This window comes from Fonsecaea nubica, assembly GCF_001646965.1.
Source record: "Fonsecaea nubica strain CBS 269.64 chromosome Unknown Scaff1, whole genome shotgun sequence".
Classification (NCBI taxonomy): Eukaryota; Fungi; Ascomycota; class Eurotiomycetes; order Chaetothyriales; family Herpotrichiellaceae; genus Fonsecaea; species Fonsecaea nubica.
In genome coordinates, this window is record NW_019173674.1 from 224,060 (window position 1) to 243,062 (window position 19,003).

General features: G+C 52.6%; 9 protein-coding genes across 9 annotated transcripts; 4 read left to right on the top strand and 5 right to left on the bottom strand.

Annotated features, from left to right (window-relative positions):
* Positions 1-62: 62 nt before the first annotated feature.
* On the bottom strand, positions 63-1,831 carry AYO20_00073 (hypothetical protein; the record flags this gene model as incomplete). The annotated part of the gene is made up of 3 exons (XM_022638384.1): positions 63-283; positions 356-1,205; positions 1,595-1,831. 3 exons carry the CDS (start codon positions 1,829-1,831, stop codon positions 63-65), a joined length of 1,308 nt encoding a protein of 435 aa, XP_022505349.1.
* A 362-nt stretch (positions 1,832-2,193) lies between these two features.
* On the bottom strand, positions 2,194-3,807 carry AYO20_00074 (hypothetical protein; the record flags this gene model as incomplete). Its single annotated transcript, XM_022638385.1, has 3 exons — positions 2,194-2,716; positions 2,778-3,046; positions 3,097-3,807. The coding sequence occupies 3 exons, from the start codon at positions 3,805-3,807 to the stop codon at positions 2,194-2,196; spliced, it is 1,503 nt and encodes a 500-aa protein (XP_022505350.1).
* Positions 3,808-4,452: 645 nt separating this feature from the next.
* Positions 4,453-4,860, top strand: AYO20_00075 (hypothetical protein; the record flags this gene model as incomplete). Its single annotated transcript, XM_022638386.1, has 1 exon — positions 4,453-4,860. One exon carries the CDS (start codon positions 4,453-4,455, stop codon positions 4,858-4,860), a length of 408 nt encoding a protein of 135 aa, XP_022505351.1.
* A 122-nt stretch (positions 4,861-4,982) lies between these two features.
* On the bottom strand, positions 4,983-6,129 carry AYO20_00076 (hypothetical protein; the record flags this gene model as incomplete). The annotated part of the gene is made up of 2 exons (XM_022638387.1): positions 4,983-5,019; positions 5,078-6,129. 2 exons carry the CDS (start codon positions 6,127-6,129, stop codon positions 4,983-4,985), a joined length of 1,089 nt encoding a protein of 362 aa, XP_022505352.1.
* A 648-nt stretch (positions 6,130-6,777) lies between these two features.
* Positions 6,778-8,085, top strand: AYO20_00077 (hypothetical protein; the record flags this gene model as incomplete). Its single annotated transcript, XM_022638388.1, has 1 exon — positions 6,778-8,085. The coding sequence occupies one exon, from the start codon at positions 6,778-6,780 to the stop codon at positions 8,083-8,085; it is 1,308 nt and encodes a 435-aa protein (XP_022505353.1).
* Positions 8,086-8,946: 861 nt separating this feature from the next.
* Positions 8,947-10,443, bottom strand: AYO20_00078 (hypothetical protein; the record flags this gene model as incomplete). Its single annotated transcript, XM_022638389.1, has 4 exons — positions 8,947-10,035; positions 10,103-10,141; positions 10,193-10,218; positions 10,275-10,443. 4 exons carry the CDS (start codon positions 10,441-10,443, stop codon positions 8,947-8,949), a joined length of 1,323 nt encoding a protein of 440 aa, XP_022505354.1.
* Positions 10,444-11,117: 674 nt separating this feature from the next.
* Positions 11,118-15,095, bottom strand: AYO20_00079 (hypothetical protein; the record flags this gene model as incomplete). The annotated part of the gene is made up of 3 exons (XM_022638390.1): positions 11,118-11,179; positions 11,231-11,843; positions 11,892-15,095. The coding sequence occupies 3 exons, from the start codon at positions 15,093-15,095 to the stop codon at positions 11,118-11,120; spliced, it is 3,879 nt and encodes a 1,292-aa protein (XP_022505355.1).
* Positions 15,096-15,989: 894 nt separating this feature from the next.
* Positions 15,990-16,573, top strand: AYO20_00080 (cyanate hydratase; the record flags this gene model as incomplete). The annotated part of the gene is made up of 3 exons (XM_022638391.1): positions 15,990-16,010; positions 16,063-16,476; positions 16,526-16,573. The coding sequence occupies 3 exons, from the start codon at positions 15,990-15,992 to the stop codon at positions 16,571-16,573; spliced, it is 483 nt and encodes a 160-aa protein (XP_022505356.1).
* A 1,809-nt stretch (positions 16,574-18,382) lies between these two features.
* AYO20_00081 (hypothetical protein) lies at positions 18,383-18,967 on the top strand (the record flags this gene model as incomplete). The annotated part of the gene is made up of 1 exon (XM_022638392.1): positions 18,383-18,967. One exon carries the CDS (start codon positions 18,383-18,385, stop codon positions 18,965-18,967), a length of 585 nt encoding a protein of 194 aa, XP_022505357.1.
* Positions 18,968-19,003: the final 36 nt, after the last annotated feature.

The following is a 19,003-nucleotide window of genomic DNA, read 5'->3' on the forward strand; positions in this document are numbered from 1 at the left end:
ATTCGAAATTGGTCGCGTCTCCTCTCGCTGCCGTCTAAGCCACTCCTCGATCGTGCACTCCCTCAAGAAAAGACGACCCGCACAGCTTGCACGGTATTCGGATGGTTCGTGAAAGTGACCACCAATGTCTTCCCCGTCTCGTCAAAGTAGGGATGAGGCACCGCTGCGTAGATGGAACTGCCCGGCTGGATCGGCGTCGCTTGATACAGCGTGATCGGGTCTGACCAGGGTCCTTCGGGCTGTTGTGCGGTCTTCAGAAGCACCTTGGAATTCATCCAGTTGTCTGACCAAGGATAACAAACACGATGTTAGAGTCATCTTTTCTTATTTGAGTATGAACAAGCGTGTGACTTACCACAATATACAAAGAGAAAGCATCCAAAATAGTTGGACCAGATCACCTGTCCCTGGTTGATTTGCCAGAACACACTCTCCTTCTCGCCGATACTTTTCCCGTCAAGTTTGTCCTTCTGCCAGGTCTCGCCGTTCCAGTACTCATAACAGGCGACGTTGGTGGCTTCCTCGGCAAGAACTCGAGTCAAATATACCCAGGGATTGCCTTCTGGACCGTGACCGTACGCGTAGACGTGCTCGTTCCATCGCAGTGCGCAGATATCGCCATACCACGGTTCGGATGTAGCGTCCCACCAGTATTGCGGAGGCAGACGGCTTATCTGCGGGATGGGAGGATATGCCGACGTGTCAAGAGTGATCGATGCCACACCAGCGCCCACGAGGTTGTTCGTTCCGTTGGGACGGTGGTTGAGGAGGAAGAACATGACGCCCTCGTTCGGCATGGTGGTCTCAACCACATTGGTGATGCCTAAAGCGCAGGTGGCCGCATCTTCTCCGAAGGAAGATATTAGTGGACAGAACTGTGGCGGGAAACCGTTTGGATCAAGGATGGGGTCCACAACCACGAGCGGGTTCTGTGTAGCGATCGCCACCGAGTCACTCGTCATCCCCCGCCACGTATCGCTGTAGTTGGCGTCACTGTACAGAGTGTCTCCGTAGCTGAGGAGGACATACTGGCCGATTTGGCCTTGAAACCCGAGGTCGCGCTTGACGTAGGTTGTGGAGCTATGGACATCTCCAATAGCGTCGACACAGACAATCCCTATAATGGGGGGATAGGATTTGCAAGGGGTTGTTGGGTTTGGCGGATTGACAGAGATTGGTGTGGTGTTTGTCGGTAACGGCGACGCCTGCGATAAAGATGTTAGGTGGGAAAATATGTACATTGTAAATAAGTAGCGAAGATCCATGGATAGACGGGGGACGCCGATCCTGGCATCGCTGTAGTTCCTGGCTTATGAAATATCGATCCACGACTTTGGAAAAGAGGCACAAGAAAAATGTGCGCGGCTTGGGGATTTGCAAGATCAATATATTGTTGAAGGAACAGTCAATAGCGCCGGTAATTGCGTGGGTGATTGATAGACCCATTGTGAAAAGCAGACAGCAGATCGAGTACAATAGCAAGTGACGCAAATGGATCTGAATAGCGACCGGTGGGCAACCGTTCATTGTCCATAGTTGCATTCAAGTGACGAAACAGGATGCGGCAGAAAAATGCAGCAAGAGTACCACGCACCTTGAACCACAAGCGGTAGTGATCAGATGATGTAGGAGAATTTGAGACGCTATTGCCATCATCGTGCGGTGTGAGTTCCGGTGAAGGAGACGTGAAGTCTGTCCCATGACTTGAGGATGAGATGGTTGTAGCCCCCATATCAATGTCAAGCAATTGGTTGACCGCCTGACCGACCCATTGGTAGAGACGTCTGCGGGCTCCCCGAGGTTGTTGTGGTTCCTCTGTTGCGCGTTCCATGGTGCTGGATCTGTTGTATGGGTGCACTCGGGTGGTCGTGTGTGATACGCGATCGAAGATTGTGTCACCGTGGCTTCAGATGATAGATTGCGTGACAAACTCCACATGTGAGGGTCAAGTGAGATATTGCTGGGTGCAACCTTTGGAATCCGTTTCAGAAGTGTTTTGTATTGTGTGAATGTCCAATGAATGGAATGGTCCCGTTGCGCTGGAGTCCTTCTCTGGCAAGCGAGAGCCAGTTGATGGTCGAATATAAGCCGGGTGAATCGCAGTCCAATGGCGACTTGGCGAAGTGAATGAAAGGGTGTGTAGGAACATTTGGATGGTCCATAACAATATATTGAATTAGACATGACGATATTTCACTCCGTCCTCTTCCCAATGCGTGGCAACAGAGCCCAGCTAACTGTCATTGACGCAAAAGAAATCAACACCACGGGGTGTAGGACGACCGTGCTCAATTTCTGTGCCAATATGCCAGTGATGAAAGGAACTAGTGCGCCACCAGAGCTTCCCATCGACGTCACAACCGACAGACTGCTGATTTGGATGCTCCTGGGCAGGAGTCTGGCAAAGACAGCAGTGGCGCACGGGTAGATTGGTCCAAGAAATACACCGACAATGGACTCGGCCACGGCATTTTCGATAATGTTTGGTACAAGCCAGACTAGAAGTTGGAAGACGGCAGCCCCAATGATCAAGAGGAAGACAGCAACCTTCTCCCCGATCTTGTGAGCGAAATGGGTCAAAACAAACCTTCCCACGGTAATGCCACCCCAAAATCCAGAGGTGACGTTACCGACATGGGATGGGTCGCCCTTTCGGTAATGGATCAGATAAGAGATGACCCAGCCTGAGATGGCCACCTCTGCCCCCTGATAGAAACTAGGAGTAAACCGTCAAAATGATGGAGCACCACCCGAACCAGGAACCACAGACCACTTACAAGATGAATGTCGCTCCAAGCAGTGTTGTCCTGTTCCTGACGGCCCTTTTGAGAACCTGAACCCTCGTGAGTTCACTCTGACGTGAAAGGTTGCGTTCGAGAGACGAAAGTAACTGGACTGCAGCATCCTTTTCGAAGCCTCTGAAGGACCAGCCCATACACAAGACAGAAACAAGAGAGATGGAGAGTGTGATAAAGTAGAAATGAGCCCAGCGAATGCCGCTCGACACCATAGCTGTAGCAATAAGAGGAGAGACAATACCGCCCAACTGACAGAAATTAGCTTTCTCAGTGTCCGTGTCAGCGAGATCTAACTCACCCCGTATAAACCGTGGCAAAAACCTAGGATGACAGTTCCATTGAGTAGATTGACAATAAAGGCATTGGTGATAGCCAGGAATAGTCCCATCCCACAACCGAGGAGATAGAAACTGAGCACAACCACAGGAAAGGGTGGAGAGCAGACAATGGCTATGTAACCAAGACTCATCAACGAAGTTGCAATCATGTAGGAGCGGGCCCGACCGAGTCGAGACTCGATAAGTTGGATGACTGGCGCCATTGTAATGAAGCCGAGAGCATTACTGACGAAAATCAGAGACACAACGGCATATCCGATATGGTAGTCTTTCTCGAGGTATGGAATCAAAGCTCCAGTAGCGGCGTCATTCATGCCCATCAGAAAGAACATGAAACTTGCCGCGGCTACCCGCCAACGATTTTGGAGTGGATTAGAGATAGACTGAACAAGTGCGTCGACCGCCCGATCTTGTTTTGGAGTGGGAGGTTGACTTCGTTCCAGTTCGCCCGGAGTTTGAGGAAGAGACTGTCCGACAGGCGACTGATCGTGAGAGGGCAACTTGCATGGGCCGTTCAGGCGGCTTCCCCATTGTATTTCATCGAGCTCGTACGCCGTGGGCGGTACAGCAGTAATATTGTCTCGATGAATGACGGCGGCCGGGCCAGGGACAACGGAGCGAGGCTCGCTTTCATGGGTGATGAAGGCACCGAATGCTTGTACTGTGGTCATATTCACGAGACGAAATTATGGGACAAAATGGAAGATGTGAGCAAAGACTCGCAGGTAACACAGTATGGAGAAGGAATATGAGATATACGACTCTCTTGATTCATATAATGTCCACATGTCAATCATATAAGGCAATAGTTGCATTGATAAGAGGAGAGTAGCATTTCGCGGATGCGACAATTGTAGCGTGGTGCAGCAGTAGTGTGCGGTAGACGGACTTGAGGCTTTGGCTCGTTGTGGGTCTGGGATATTTTTGACCAAACATTGAGTCTGCTTCTGCGAATGAGAGGCATCAGCCACCGTTGGTCGAGGGTCTTTTTGCATACACATGATTGAAGATGGTTGACGATGAGTTGGTGGGCCGAGTCAATAGAGTGGAAGTGGGAGGGAGTGCGAATCAAAGAAACCCATCCGCCTGCGGCAAGACTTCCGCATTCGACATCGACGCCCGCCCGGGCCGACTTTCATTGAGGAACCTGCGCCCACTGAGTGAGGGTCCTCAACACCCCGCTCGCCCTGCATAAATCTCCAAAGGAAAAAAAGTCACCGCAACTTGCATCCACCAAATCAATCTTGCTCTGCTCGCTCCTCTGTTAACAAGTCGAACCAATCTGACAAATATTACACCCTGTCCAGTTTCCTGCCATGTCGCGCCGTAAGACCCGCACTACCGCCGAAGAGACTCTGACTCCTCCGGACTCTCTGGCTCCCGGCCAACTGATTGCCCGGGTTGTCAAGGCCAACGGCAAAGACCTCTACACTGTCCAGGCCCCCGACTCGTCCACGTTTCTCGTCGAACTCGAAGCCCGTTTCAGATCGACCATCTTCGTCAAGCGCGGTGGCTACGTTTTGGTTGACACGACCACCACGGCTGACCGAGACAACAAGATCCAAGGCGAAATCGTGAATATTGTTGGCGATGAAAAGTCCTGGAGGAAACAACCGTTTTGGCCGCAAGAGTTTGTAAAGAAGACCACATTGGTAGACAGCGATGACGAGGACTCGCGGATGGGGAAACTGCCGCCTTCGGACAGTGAAGACGAAAGTGAATGATTGCCCCCCTCAGCTCCTCAACTCCGCCGCAGTTGCTGGTGGAGGACTAATATGATCCACGGGTGGTGCAACAAGGGCGCACATAACCTGCAGCGCTAATTCGGCCACCACCGCCGCCGAGCTCACGTTTGTGCTCGGATATACCAGCCAGCAGTATTCCTGCACGGCCCAATTCAACAGTACCCAGACAGGGCCACCTGCCCTCCACAGAAGATACGGAGTTGCCCAGCCGAGATATGCAAAGAATTGGTAGTGCAGACTCCGGGCGCACAGCAGCCCTATCACCATGCTCCCCAGCATGGTGTCCATCACAAAGCTTGGGGTGACCTTTTTTGAGATTCTCAGCTCCTCCGCCTCTTTCATGCCACCTAAGTACTTCTTGACAAATCCGGTCAAGTTGGAAGAACTGGGCTTGATCCACTTCGTCTGGCAGAACAAGAGCAGCAAGGAGGCGTGAAGGACCAGGAGGCCGACGGCAAAGTTGCGAGACAAAAAGGTCTCTTCATCAACAAATCTCCAGTTGACCGTCCACTTGTACAGGAATTGTCTCCCAAAGTCGAATGAGCGTTGGATGTAGGAGAGGCCTGTTCCCTCACCGAAGAAGGGCATGGACATGATAACATGGAGGACAAAAACATAGAGACCAGTGAAAATTCCGTCACCTGTACCAAGTGCCTGCAAGATGATAAATCCCACGGCAGGTGCAGCTAGCAATAGAGTCATTTTCACAGCCAGTCCTAGTCCCCATATAACGGCTGCGCGTCCAAACTGGCGCCGTTGCATCAAGTAAATCGCGAGCCAAAGCCCCAGCGTCGCCCAACAGTCATTGAACAGCCTCAATAAGAATATAGAATGCATTCTCTTGCTCAACACCAACGGGACCAGAAGCCACGGCGGCGCGCCCACCCGTCTGTAACATGCAATCACCACCGCCAGCGTCACGAGGTATAGCCCGGCAAAGATGATCTGGGCACGGAGGATGTTGGTCCCCTGCTCGGTGAGGACGTAGAGGATCGAGTAGACGTAGAGATGGAGGGCCGGGTAGACGAGAGGGCCCGTGGGACCTGTGATTTTGGCATAGTTGCGCTCGCCCGAGAGAAACATGCGCACCTGGGCCATGTAGGTGGTGAAATCGATCTCGGTGTACGGCACTCGCCAGATGATGAGGCCGCAGAGGCCGACCTCCCCGAGTAGCAACAGTGGTGCTATCCATCTCGTGTGTCGAGGATCGGTGAGGAGGCCGCGGAGGTTCTTTACAGAGAGGTCCATTTGGTGGCAGACAGACGAGGCGCGACGAAGCTCAGTCCGTAAGCGAGTCGGCAAGGAAAGGTGTCGAGAAGGCGATGGAGGATTCCTCTCCACTATAATGAATCTGGTATCATTGCCGCCTCCATCATCATCATCATCGCCGTCGAGGGCAACGCGTACACAAAGGGGACTGTGCTCCAGTCTGCAAGAAATCAGGCTATTATCATTTTTTTTTTTTCAATGCGAGACGCGACGCAACATCTTTTCCCCATCGCCGTTCCCAATGTGGAACTCGTTGTCTCCCACCTCTTATTAATTAGTTCTCCCCGCACTTTTCCTCTCTCTTGGTGCCCTTTTTCATCTCTACGACGTCATGCTCAAAAGCCTCAGTCCAGGCCGTCGATCGCTGATTTCATAGGCGATAGGGAGCTCCCTAGACCCCAAATTCGACTGTTCATACCGCGTCATCATCATGGATCTCATCTTGAGGAGACCGACTTATGGACAGGTGAGTCCCATTGATATCGTGAGTACCCATCAATCCCTCTATATCGGTGTTGGCTTGTCTCTCGCTATAAAGGACTCTGCGTGCATTGCTTCTGTACACTCTCTCGCCCATTCAGAGCACCACGACATATCACATCCCGGCTGTTCGTCCTCTCACGCAAGATGGCCCCAGAGGCCGAGTCCAAACCCGACGCGTCTGCTCCTCGAGCGCCTCAGGCCGAGCCTCACGACCTGAACTGCCTCACGATCTCTGAGCTGGAAGCCCTAGCATACGAGCGCATGGACAAGCAGACACGAGACTATTACAATGAAGGCGCCGACTGTGGGAGCACCCTGTCCGAGAACATCTCGGCCTACGGAAAATACCGCATCCGTCCAAGGGTATTGCGAGACATCTCACAGATCGATACGACCGTGCAGGTATTCGGACACAAAAGTAGCACGGCTTTCGGCGTCGCACCGACGGCCATGCAACGGTTGGCACATTCCGATGGAGAAATCGCGACGGCACGGGCATGTCGCTCTCGTGGAGTTGTCATGGGCCTCTCGTCCTTTTCGACCAGCACTCTCGAAGACGTCGCCCAAGCTTGCGGGGACAACCCCCACGTCCTTCAACTATACCTGTTCGAAGAGCGCGAGCACTCCCTAAAGCTCATAGACCGCGCCAAGAAGGCAGGGTACAAGGCCGTGCTATTGACAGTCGACACGCCGATGCTTGGCCGCCGCAATCTCGAAATAAGGAACCAATTCAAACTGCCCGCCCACCTATCCATCGCCAATTTCGCGGAACAGGACGACGACACCGACACAGCGGTGGGCAAGGAGCACAGTCGGACCACAACCGCCACGGACGAGAAGAAAACCCCGTCGTCTCGCCGGCCGAAAATGCCACGCCAACGCCGCCCAAGCACGGCAGGCTACCACGACGGCCAACGTCGCGTCCCGCCCAGCGGCCCCATCACGTTCCACACGCACGCGGCAAATCCGACGCTGTCGTGGGACGAGTCCATCCCGTGGCTGAAGGACGTATGTGGTCCGGAGATGGAAGTCTGGGTCAAAGGGATCGCGACGGCCGAGGATGCCGAGCTTGCCGTGCGCCACGGATGCGACGGGATCGTCATCTCCAACCACGGCGGCCGACAACTCAACGGCGCGCTCGCGACCCTCGACGCCCTCCCGGAAGTCGTGGCCGCCGTCAAGCAGCGCGTCCCCGTCCACGTCGACGGCGGCATCCGACACGGCACCGACATCTTCAAGGCGCTCGCCCTAGGCGCCAACTTCTGCTGGGTCGGCCGGCCGATCCTCTGGGGATTGGCGTACAAGGGACAGGAAGGCGTCGACCTGTGTTTGAGATTGCTGAGCGACGAGTTCCGCCTGTGCATGGGCTTGGCCGGCGTCACTAGGGTCGCGGACATTACGAGAGACTACCTCTGCAAAATCGACCGGGATGGGTTTGCGAGTCGACTGTGAACCTCCCGCGAGGACGATCAAAAAAATCACATGAACTGGGCGCGAAGAACGGGGCGAGCTCTGCTGTGCCGACGACATGTGCATTTGCTTCTCAACTGTCCCAGAAAACACACGAGAAGAACGTAAAATTTTGCGTGAAGCAAAACCCCCCCAAGAAGAATCCCCAAAAGGCAGAAAAAGGGGCTCAAACGCCATGTCATATGTTCATGTCAGCCGCATTAGCCATGAAAACCAAATCCTAGTCCCAGTTGTTTGGGCAATTCTTGCATAAACCTCTGCCGCCAGCGCTTGTTCTTTCTGCACCGCTTGTTCCCGTAGAGCCAGCTGTCTGTGTTTTTCTGTCTGCCTGTCTGTCTGTGTGTCTGTATTGCTGTAATTCTAGGGGCACATACATACATGTCTTGGAAAGAATCTCCTTTCCTCTGATAGTCATCTTTATTGATTTTGTGTGAATTTTGCCCGTCTCGCCGTGTCCCAATGGTGAATCAATCGCAGCCACCCATTATTTTCTCTTTCTTCGTCTTTGTTGCTCGGGTCTTCGATTAGGGGTATCGTCGATTCCACATCGCATGTTTTCTTTGCGCCAAGTTGTTCAAAGCACCTCCCAACTCCGTGCGACTTCACAAACTCACACCAATGTCCACGCGTCCGAAGCGTGAGGAATAGAATGTAGAGGAGTCAATCTTGTCCTGAAAGTCAAGGTAATATCTTGTCCAGGTGAATCAGGACTACAGAAGTCATCATGAGGGGTTTGATATATTCTGTTCGAGAATCAGGGTGATGCCAAACCCAATATCAGGGAAAAACATCATACCTGGATGGACGTTGCATTGATAAAAGCCACGACAGGCGCCGAGTCGCCTACCAATCTTCAATCTTTGGTGCCACAAACTTGACCGAGCCATTGTCATTGTATCCTTGTGTGCCCAGGAGTCCGCCGGTGAGTTCCCGCATAACCTGATTGAAGTTGGCACTGTTGCGGATGTCGCAGCGCTTGCTTGCAGAAGAGGTATGGGCCACCCAACCCGCGGTGGTTGTAAACCTCTTCAAGCACGAGGGGCAGGTGACTTGACCACCAATGTGCGCCGAGGACAGAAGATGTGCTTTGAAATCAGCGGGTGTCTTGAACTGACGTTTGCATTTGGCGGTGGGACAAGAATACACTTGTCCGATGGAGTCCCAGTACTTTTCAATCTCCAGCCCATTGCTCGTCGACACGATAGAGTGAGCGGGCATTCGGACAATGTGTTGGAGAGGAGCACCTGAGTTCGGCCGCACCTTGTAGGCTGGCGGGACTTTGTCAAGCGTTCCAGAGGATGATGCCTTTCTGTCGTACCATGAGCCAACTTCACTAGAGTCGTCGGTCGGCGGTTCAGCCGTGGTTGCAACCGAATTTAGCCACCCTCTGACCAGTCCGGATTGGGTATCCTCTTTTGATGTGCCGGCATCTTGTTGCGTGCTCCATGTGGGTTGAGAGATGTGCAACTTCGATATGGCTTCCGCAGCACGGTTATCAAGATCCCCAAGATCCCTTGTGACCTTGACACCGTGGTTGGACTGCTGTGGAGTGGCACTGGTATTGACTGCCTTCGAGTCTGCAGCCTGCGAGAGTGACGGGAAGTGCTCGTGTGACGCGGTCGAGATCGGTCCACCGAGGGCGTTGCTGAGCGATCGTCCCGCTTCATAATTCGCCATGTCCGCTAGAAGATCAGGCCGACTGTTGTTGGTGCCAGAACTCGTCTGGTTCCAGGTAGGTGGGTTGATAGCAAATGGATCCGTCTCTGCCTCCCACGCATCTTTCTGGATCTGGCGTTCGGCTCGCTGCATCTGAAAATCCTGGAGTCTGATGACTTCACACTCATCTTTTTCGATATGTTGCATCAGCTCCGATGCCGATCTGCACTTCTGTCCACACCCAGCACACTCCATGGTCTGAGAGGAACGGTGGTACTGCCAGCCCTCGTCAGCCACTGTTCAACTCGGATTTGGGCCCCCAGGGGGAGGGGGGGTTACTTACAGTTTCTATATGAGCATCCCTGGCAATTGTACTCTTGAACTGTTTGGGTCAGCCTAGTCGATATTTTTCTTCCTGCATTTTGTTCCATACCTCGCATGCACAGACCGGACAGCAGACTGTGATATCGTCAGTGACCAACAGCATGGGGCGAACAGAGGACAAGCCAACTCACTGTGGGCCGGGCTTCCGAGCTGATGGATGAAGAGGAACATGTCATTAGCACAGTCCACATCACAGAGCTTGCAGTACGAGTGTCTCGGATCTTTTTCCTTGTGCCGTAACATGGCCTGGCGGCTGTCAAAGTGCTTGAAGCAGTCTTCAAAGGTGCATTTGATCTTCATGATTGAGGTTGCTGTGCCAGGGAATCACGAGCCGACCGAGTGAGTGAGTAGTGAGACGCAGGCGCCGCGGCGAGAGTGTCCGATTTCGAGCTTGTGATCACGGAAGCAAAAGGAAGAGAGAGGGTTGAGTAAAGGAGGACAGAATGGAATAAAGCAGAAGCCAGAAGGTATTTGTATGGAAGAGGTTGATGGCAAGGGACGGGAAAGTGAAAGAGAGCAAGCGGGGAAGAGAGCAAGCAAGTTCCCGATGGCTGCTGGCAAGTTGAACTTGGGCATCCGGTAAGGTGAAGCTATCCTTCTGGTCTTAGACACTTGCCTGCGTCTTGCCGACTAGCGGCGGTGCTGCTCTGTCTACATCGCACTCATCTACCAAAAAAGGGCTGAGGCTACAAGAATAGGGGAGAGAATTTGGAGTGACAAGTGAGAAAGGGTCTACGGCATCACTGAGGACCTTGTTGTGCTTGTCAGTGGTGACAGGTTCATAAGATGGGGCACCTGCTTCGCCGGATTCTTTCCCACCATAGATTTACGGTCAAGCACAGATTGTCCCTGCGTAGCCCCTTTATGGAGAGTGGTGGTAAATGCAATGCTGTGGTTCATTCATTCATTCATCCAGTCGTAACTTCACACAGAGTATCCAAATTGAGTGACATCTAGTGGTAAAGCTTGCTCGTTCATGTATAGACTTCTTCAGTCAGCGCATTCAAAGTCAGCCCTTCCTTAGCAATATCCTCATCTGTGATTCGAATCAGTAGACGTCCAAAACAACATAGAAGATAGCACTCACTCTGAAGGAAACATAACGGCATCTCCACAAGAGTACCCTTGACCTGACTCAGCAGTTCCTTCAGCTCCTGCACTCCCCCAGGGAAGTCGGCCCGGACTACATGGCCATACTCCACCCGGGGTGGCAGTTTGCTGGGTTTCCCTTGAGCTTCAGCATCGGCGCGCCGGTAGAAGAACTCATAAAACTCCTTGTAATCGGCCCACGTATTCACAAAGTCATCAGGGACCGCGCGGAACGCCTTTCTGAAGACTTCGGTGTTCGTCCTTGCTCGACTGTTCCACAACGCCTGGAAAGTATCGCTGAGAGGATCTGCCACAACATTGTCTTCGGGTGAACCCCAATCATACACATTGGGCACCCCGACGGGATCAAAGTTGGGGTCAGGTCTGAAGAAATGTTGTGGTCGGATCAACCCCAGGTGTTTGCGGACCAGCTGTCTGCGCAGAGAGGCAGCAAAGCTATTCGCTTGATATGGTTGGCCGCTCATGTAGGATTGGACTGGCGTTGAGTCGTTAATCAGCAGAGCGATTTCACTGTCGTGTGATCCGAGTTGGCTTCGGTCGTTTAGGTTGGCAGACCCTACAATGACAATTCGATCGTCCGCGATGAGACACTGTGGCCGATTAGATATCTAATAACCCACTTGACTGGCAATATTTACCTTGGAATGGATGTATAGCTCTTCACTAACAAACGCGTCGAGCTCAGCTTCCGGAGGGCCGTCCCAAGGCACCGTGCGTATATCTTGGCCGCCGAGCATGTAGCATTCCGCCACACTGTCCCACCGACCACTTCCAGGAGTGGTCATTTGCTGGGCGGTGGTCTGGTACTGCTGGTATTGCGGGGCTTGAGATAGTTGAGTGGTGCCCGTCTTCTCACCATATTGTCCATAGCCTGCCCCCACAGCATCATCGTGTTGTTTCCGGGCATCTTCGTATCTAACTCCGCTTTGCTGTTCGACTTGGTGCATGACATTGCCGCAATTGATTCGGTCATAGTTTCGGAGGTTGTAGAATCGAATATAATCCATAGGGTTGAAACCAGCCTGCGCAATCTTTTCCATGATACTGTGTCCACCACGATTAATGCTGTTATACTGGAACTCCATGATTGCTCGAGTGGCTAGTGAAGAATCGTCCCGCAGGTCGCCTGCAAATGCTGGCACCGCCGGAATGACCACAATGATTTTGTACTTTTCATTATTCCTGGCTGCTCGAATGATTCGCTCAACGATAGCCTGGCCGATCAAATTCTTGACGGGTTTCTGTTGATCGCCGGTGGCGGTGATGAAGAATTGATTTTCAATGTAGACGAAATGCTGACTGTTCCGAATCACATCGATGTATGCATTCTGTATAGATTGCTCGAGGGGGGTTCCATTGCTCCACGTTGTACAGCTCCGAAGGACTTGACAGGTCATGACGGGTCGTGGCTGGTTATATGGGCGCCCATAGGAGTCAGTACCACCAAGGTATTTGCCTTGAAGTTGGTGTGCTTTATCCCCAAGTCCACCTGAGACGACATTGCCAATCGACGAGAGCTGCTGGCCCAGAAGTTTGCCCTCGGTTTTGTATTGGTCAAATCTGCCTCGGATGCCTCTTTCAGACTCGCTACCCTGTGCGTAATCACCGAAGCTTCTACTCGACTCTTGCCCATATTCATCAAAACCACGAGCTTGTCCTGCATCGGGCTGCTGATAAGCTTGATAGGATTGTTGCTGGTACGATGATGGAGGCGATTGCTGCGACGAAAGTTCCGTTGGACCTTGGTGATATGGAGCATAAGCAGGCTCTGCACTGGGCGGCGGCGGATATCCTGGATAAGTCTGAGTCGGTCCGGTTGATGTTTGGGGAGGTGGTCCAGGAGGTGGAGGAGGGAAACTCTGTGGAAAAGCCTGGGTCGGGGGTTGTTGGTAGCTCGCCCCAGTGTTCACTGGTTGCTGAACTGAGGGTGCTTGCGGTGGGGGGCTAGAGACTTGGCCGTAGGTACCCGTAGCTGGTTGCGGAGTTGCCTGTGGTGGAGGGCTGTACACTTGACTGTAGGGGTCAGAAGAAGCTGGATGCGATGCCTGCGCTGGAGGGGGAGAAGTTTGGCTGTAGATCCCAGCGGAAGTCTGTGATGGTGCTTGTGGCGGAGGTGGAGGGATCTGGCCGTAAGTACCTGTAGAAGTCTGAGGCGGAGCTTGCACTGGAGTTGGTGGTGGAACTCCCTGGCCCACGGAGGAGGTGGTTTGACCATACTGCCCCTGCGAGGGCTGCTGGTGAATTTGTGTGCCCGAGACAGAAGCAATTGCCGCACCACCATATGCACTGGTGTCTGTTCCCGCTTGGCTTTGGTATTGGCCTGGCGTCGGTGTGTGTGGCCTGCCGGTTGTATGCCACGCCGGTTCCGTGTATGGTTGGCTTCCGGGAGGTGGTGCAAATCCACCAACCGGGGCAGGAGGTTGGGGTTGCCCTTGAGACTGTGGACGTGGTTGAGGTCGCTGACCTGGACCAGTCGGTGGGTGAGGGAAATCGTCGAGTAGTCTGTAGTAGCGTTGGTCTTTGCGGACATTGTATTTCTCGTCGAAGATGAAGTTCCAACGATCGACGAAGTGGTGGCGAAGGTCCTGGACGCAAGCTCCTTGCAGGCAAATGGCAATATCCGACCACCCCATCCTCGAGCTCTTGGTCCTGTCGAGCTTGTTTTGGAACGGTTGTGCGACATCGCTGAAGTCCATAACTCTGGCGTTATTGTAGTCCTGGCCAGGAAAGATGATATCGTTGATGTTCGAAGGATGTGCATCAGCAATCGAGTGCTGATTTGTATCCCATCTGCCGAAACAGAGATCCAGACCACCCATGAACGCAATCCTGTCGTCAATCAAGCATAATTTCTCATGATGAGCCCAGTAGAGAACGACATCGTCCGTCACGCCATAAATTCCCTTGAGAGTATCTGCGCCAAGCTTAGAAATACCTGCAGCATCAAGCTTTAGAGCTTGGAGAGACGATATCAAGGACGATTGAGCAGTTTGAGCATCTGGGAGATGATCTGGGTGACGAAAGACTGCAATATTGGGATGTAGCTTCTCGAGTTCGTGTTTCGTATGTGCGGACGAAAGAGTCAAAGCTTGGGTCACCTCTTTATAAACGATCACCTTGACCTTGACGCCACGTTGTGCTGCCCGCTGCAGCGTTCGATCCAGCCTCCACTGTTCGTTCTGAGTGGGTGGCCGACGGAGGTACAACTCAGGAGACAGCCACCAATCCAGGATCCAAATTGAGTGTTTTGCTCCCTCGAGTGCTTGACTAACTGCCCAGAAATAGCCACACCCGTCGACATACCACTTGACATCATTACCTGGCTTCTCTGAAGCGAAGCTGTCATAGCGGTTTGGACCTGACGGGATGCCTGGAGGAACTGCCACACCGGGGTAACCTGCGTAACTGGCCTGTCCTGGGGGCGTCGGCCCATATTGCGAAGGGGGTCGATTGCCAGACCCTAACAAGTTTGTGACATCTGAGCCGATGCTATGAAGAGTACTATGCAACCCATCAAAGAGTTTCGACGTCAAATCAGGCCGACCTTGGGGCTGTTGAGTAGGTGGGCCTCCCGGATAGGCAGATTGACCAACTTGGGGATATCCTGTACCAGGACCTTGTTGCCCATAATACTGCTGGTTCGAGCCGGAGGCGGAGGCCGAGTAGCCATAATTCTGCGAAGAACCACCAGTCTTGTACTTGTCGAGCTCGGATTTGAACTTTTTGAATGTGTCTCCCAGCATTGATCGATCAGTGCCATCTTGTCCACCCCTCCCGCGAGACTGCGAGTAGTCGTCTCCGTATGCGAGGCCGTCGTCATCCGGTCGATTTTGGTAGGACATGGTAACTAGTCTTGAGTACTTTTACCCGGCACTCGACTCCAAAAGGTGGGAGAGGGAGGAGGTCACAAATGGCGACCACAGGACTGCACTCAAGACTTGGGAAACGCTAGGGATATCCAGCGGTGAACTCAAACGCGCTGCATTATCATGGAGGAAATCGTTTCAGTCAGGGCGGGTGACTGAAGTTTCAGCTGATTCATGCCCTGTCAAGCAAGTGAAGCACATGCCAAGCTGGATTTGAGGGCGCCGGGTTCTCTGGGTGCATGGTAGAAGCCCAACCAGGCTGCAGTCAGCGTCCTCGCGACAACTCTCCACATCACCGTGGCCCCAATAAGGAACTGGTTTCAGAGCTGCTGCGCCTCATGGCCCCGCGAAAGCAAAGCAACCCCTGACAAAGCTGCCCCTCGCTACAGATGGCAGTTGAAAGATGCTGCTTCTGGGAGCACCAGGCTATTTCCTCCTCGATTCGCAGACTCGCGTCCTTCGCATTGGTACAGACACACCCCGAATGTAGCCACATGTCGAATGCTCTCTGCTCTCTTTCAGCGACCCTGCAACACCTGGAAACGCTAGGCGTGATGTACCTTCTCGGACCAGCGGTGATGCTAAACCGCGCAATGAGATGACGGCAATTCTCCCGGATGATGGTTGATGCGGGGAGGGCAGCTTCAAAGCCCCTCTACCAAGCAGAAATACAAGTACTGACCAGTGCACATCTCCACAAGAGTCCCTTGTGGATTGGCTATTTAACTGCAGTGTCCTTTGCATCCCATCATGTCTTTGCCTCTGCGTCCTCTACAACGTCTCACTTCCACAGCTTTCAGGTCAAGGCCGAGGACTGTGTTGCGCTACGTCAGACTAACCCCGTTGCAATTGACCCGACCATCCTCCAACATGTCTCTCGCAACTCTGGATGTGAGCTGTTATACCCCAAGGCTAGACGCAGGATAGCAACTGACATGACCAGGTGTCGCAACATCCTAACCTCCCCAAATCCTCCGTAACCTTGTTCGAAGCGAAGGCGCAGAAGCAGGTGACTTTTGAAACGATTGGCAAGGAAATTGGCCGAGATGAGGTCGCGGTGGCGGCTCTGTTCTATGGACAAGCAAAGGCGTCGCCAGAAGATATCGAGAAGCTCTCAAACTATTTTGGCATTGAATATCGTATCCTCGAGGCACAATTGAGTGGGTTCCCGGACCGCGGAAAGAGCGTGGAGATGCCTCCAAAGGAACCGCTGATCTACCGCCTGTACGAGATTGTGCAGAATTATGGATATGCCTATAAAGCAGTTCTGAACGAGAAGTTTGGCGACGGGATCATGAGCGCAATATCTTTCTCCACTCACGTTGAAAAAGAGGTTGACAAGGACGGCGTTACATGGGTAAGATTGATCTCGCACTTTACTCGAGCTCTGGACTGACTCGACCAAGGCGAAAATTACCCTTCGAGGCAAGTGGCTTCCATTCACTCGCTTTTAGACACGAAATATGTATGGACACATACAAGAACCGACCTGATGCAACCCACATACCATTGTGAGTGTGGACGAACCCAGACCACGCTAGAAATCGACGGCCAAGACTCTGTTTGTTCGCCTCCTATGTCGGGAATAGCTTGGTTGTGTGTACAGTTCAGCATTCCAACGCTTTGTGTGGAAAGAACAATACTAAGGGAGAACAATATCAAGCCTCGTCCCCTTCTGCTCAGCCTTGCCGCCCGGTCTTTGTGTGGCGGTGATTTACCAGCCATCATCGACCGAATTGGGATGCGAGAGCGTGATCTCTTTCTGCTTGCTTTCAGTATGTTGGTCTTTATGCAGTATATTAGGTACAGTATTTATATTGCATTTCACTCTGATCGATTTGTCTCTGCAAATACACTTTCATTCACATCCAACTACAAGTCACTCCTTTCAGCTCCTCCGTACACAAACAAGCCCCAACGCTTACCACCAAACACCATCAAAATGTCTGCCCAAATGTACAGCTGCGTCGTCCAGTAGACGGGTGCCATTGCGTTCAATCTTTCCAAACACAGCCCCAAGCTCGATAACGGCAAAAAACCCCGGGTCGCATTCTATCAGATACCCATCAAAATGTCCGCTCAAATGTACTCATGCGTCGTTCAATAGCGTGTCCCCTCGCAATGGCGGCAACCAGGGGGGTGCAGGCACCCTCTGACGATATCATCTTCGACATGCCTTCGCGTCACGGCCGCTGGATCCCAACCAAGGAATCACGCTCTCGCCGGGCGTGAGGAGGTCGCTTACCATCTCCCATGGTTCGAGTGGTGTAAATTGACTTCGCTCGCCGTGCTGCTAAGCAGCGACATGTTCCCCCCCCTTCTGTCCGTCGATTTTCAATTCGAAGATAATCCACATTTTTTTACCCACATGATTGTCGCAAGGCATTTTTGTACCAGTTCTGTGGCACACTGTATTCCTCTTTCCTGGTTCAAGTACGTTCGCCATCATGATTGTGAACACAGCGAGCAGAAAGCATTGGTGCTGGGGAGGGGGCAACTCCCCCTCCATCCACCTGTTTGTTCACTCTGCCATTTCCTTTCCTGGCTGGTCGGCTGCCAGTTGAGGTATCGCAAAAATGCAAAGACAGTCTCCGGTGGACGCACTGGAGGCTTGCATATGTAGCGAATACCATTCACTTCTATCTCACCTGTCACCATGTTACCTGATCATCTGCGTAGGCATCGCTGTCATGATTTTGCGCTCCATCTCGTTGCCTCCCATCCGGCAACATAAACCTTCCCAGTGCAACCGATCTCAGTGACCTCTATTCAAGACTCTTAGTAACAGTATGTGAATCAAAAAAGACACAGTAGCTAGGAAATGAGAGTCCACGCTGCTGAACAAAAACAAAATCGACAGCTACAGGATTTGAACCTGTGCGGGCGAACCCAGCAGATAACGGAGAGCCTAGAAGGAGGAACTTCAGATGGCCCGTTCGAGTCTGCCGCCTTAACCACTCGGCCAAACTGTCTATGACGGCCTGAAAATATTTGACCAGAAGAAATTGACATAATCATGCTAGATTTTGGTCGTACATGTCTATGAATCAAAAATTAAAGGTGCTGCTAATGACATCACATACTCCACTTGCTACTAGACTTGTCCGTCGGAGCATTCGAGCTGGTGACGAAGAATACTATGATCTGTCGAGGCGACTTCCTGAAAATATCATGTGCAACCAGCATGGTATGCAGATGAAGTACAACAGCCGCTGCAGCCATCTCGCGCCCGTGTTGCTCTCCGGGATCTCTTCTCGTTTGTCATGGCGCCCTCCGATTCCGGGCTCGAGCAGAATCCTGCCCAGCGCCAGAAACTGTTCGACGACTACCAGAGCTTCCTGCACACCTCGACGCTCGTGGCATGTTTTCTCGCACCCGCCCTGATCGCCCTCCCACCGCGCAAATTGGATCTCTATACCTTCTCTTTGGCCGGTGCGTTTCTCGGGGCTACGAACTACCAACTCCGAGAGCGCACGGGGCTGGGGTACATGGGTCACGCGTCCAAGAGATTCGACATTGGACGGACTCCCTTCCGTGATCTGGAGACTCCTGCTTCAGCACATGGAGAACAGCTTCGACGCCGCGAACACATGGTGCCAGAAATAACGGGGGATAATGGGACCTCTGCTCTACAAATCAAAGCTCGTGAAGCTTGGGCGAATAGACAAAACGAGGATTGGAAAGAACGCCGGTTGAAAGAAGAACAGGAGAAACTCGAGCAGGGTGAAGGTTATGGAAATATGATTGTCGACCAAATATGGGAAGTCTGGAACCAAGGCGAGAAGAATGCCGATGAGTTGAAAGAGAGGGACGAGGAAGTGGTGCAGAAGCAAAATGACCGGGGCTGAAGGAGTTCGATTCTTGCCTTTGTCCTGTCTGGCCTG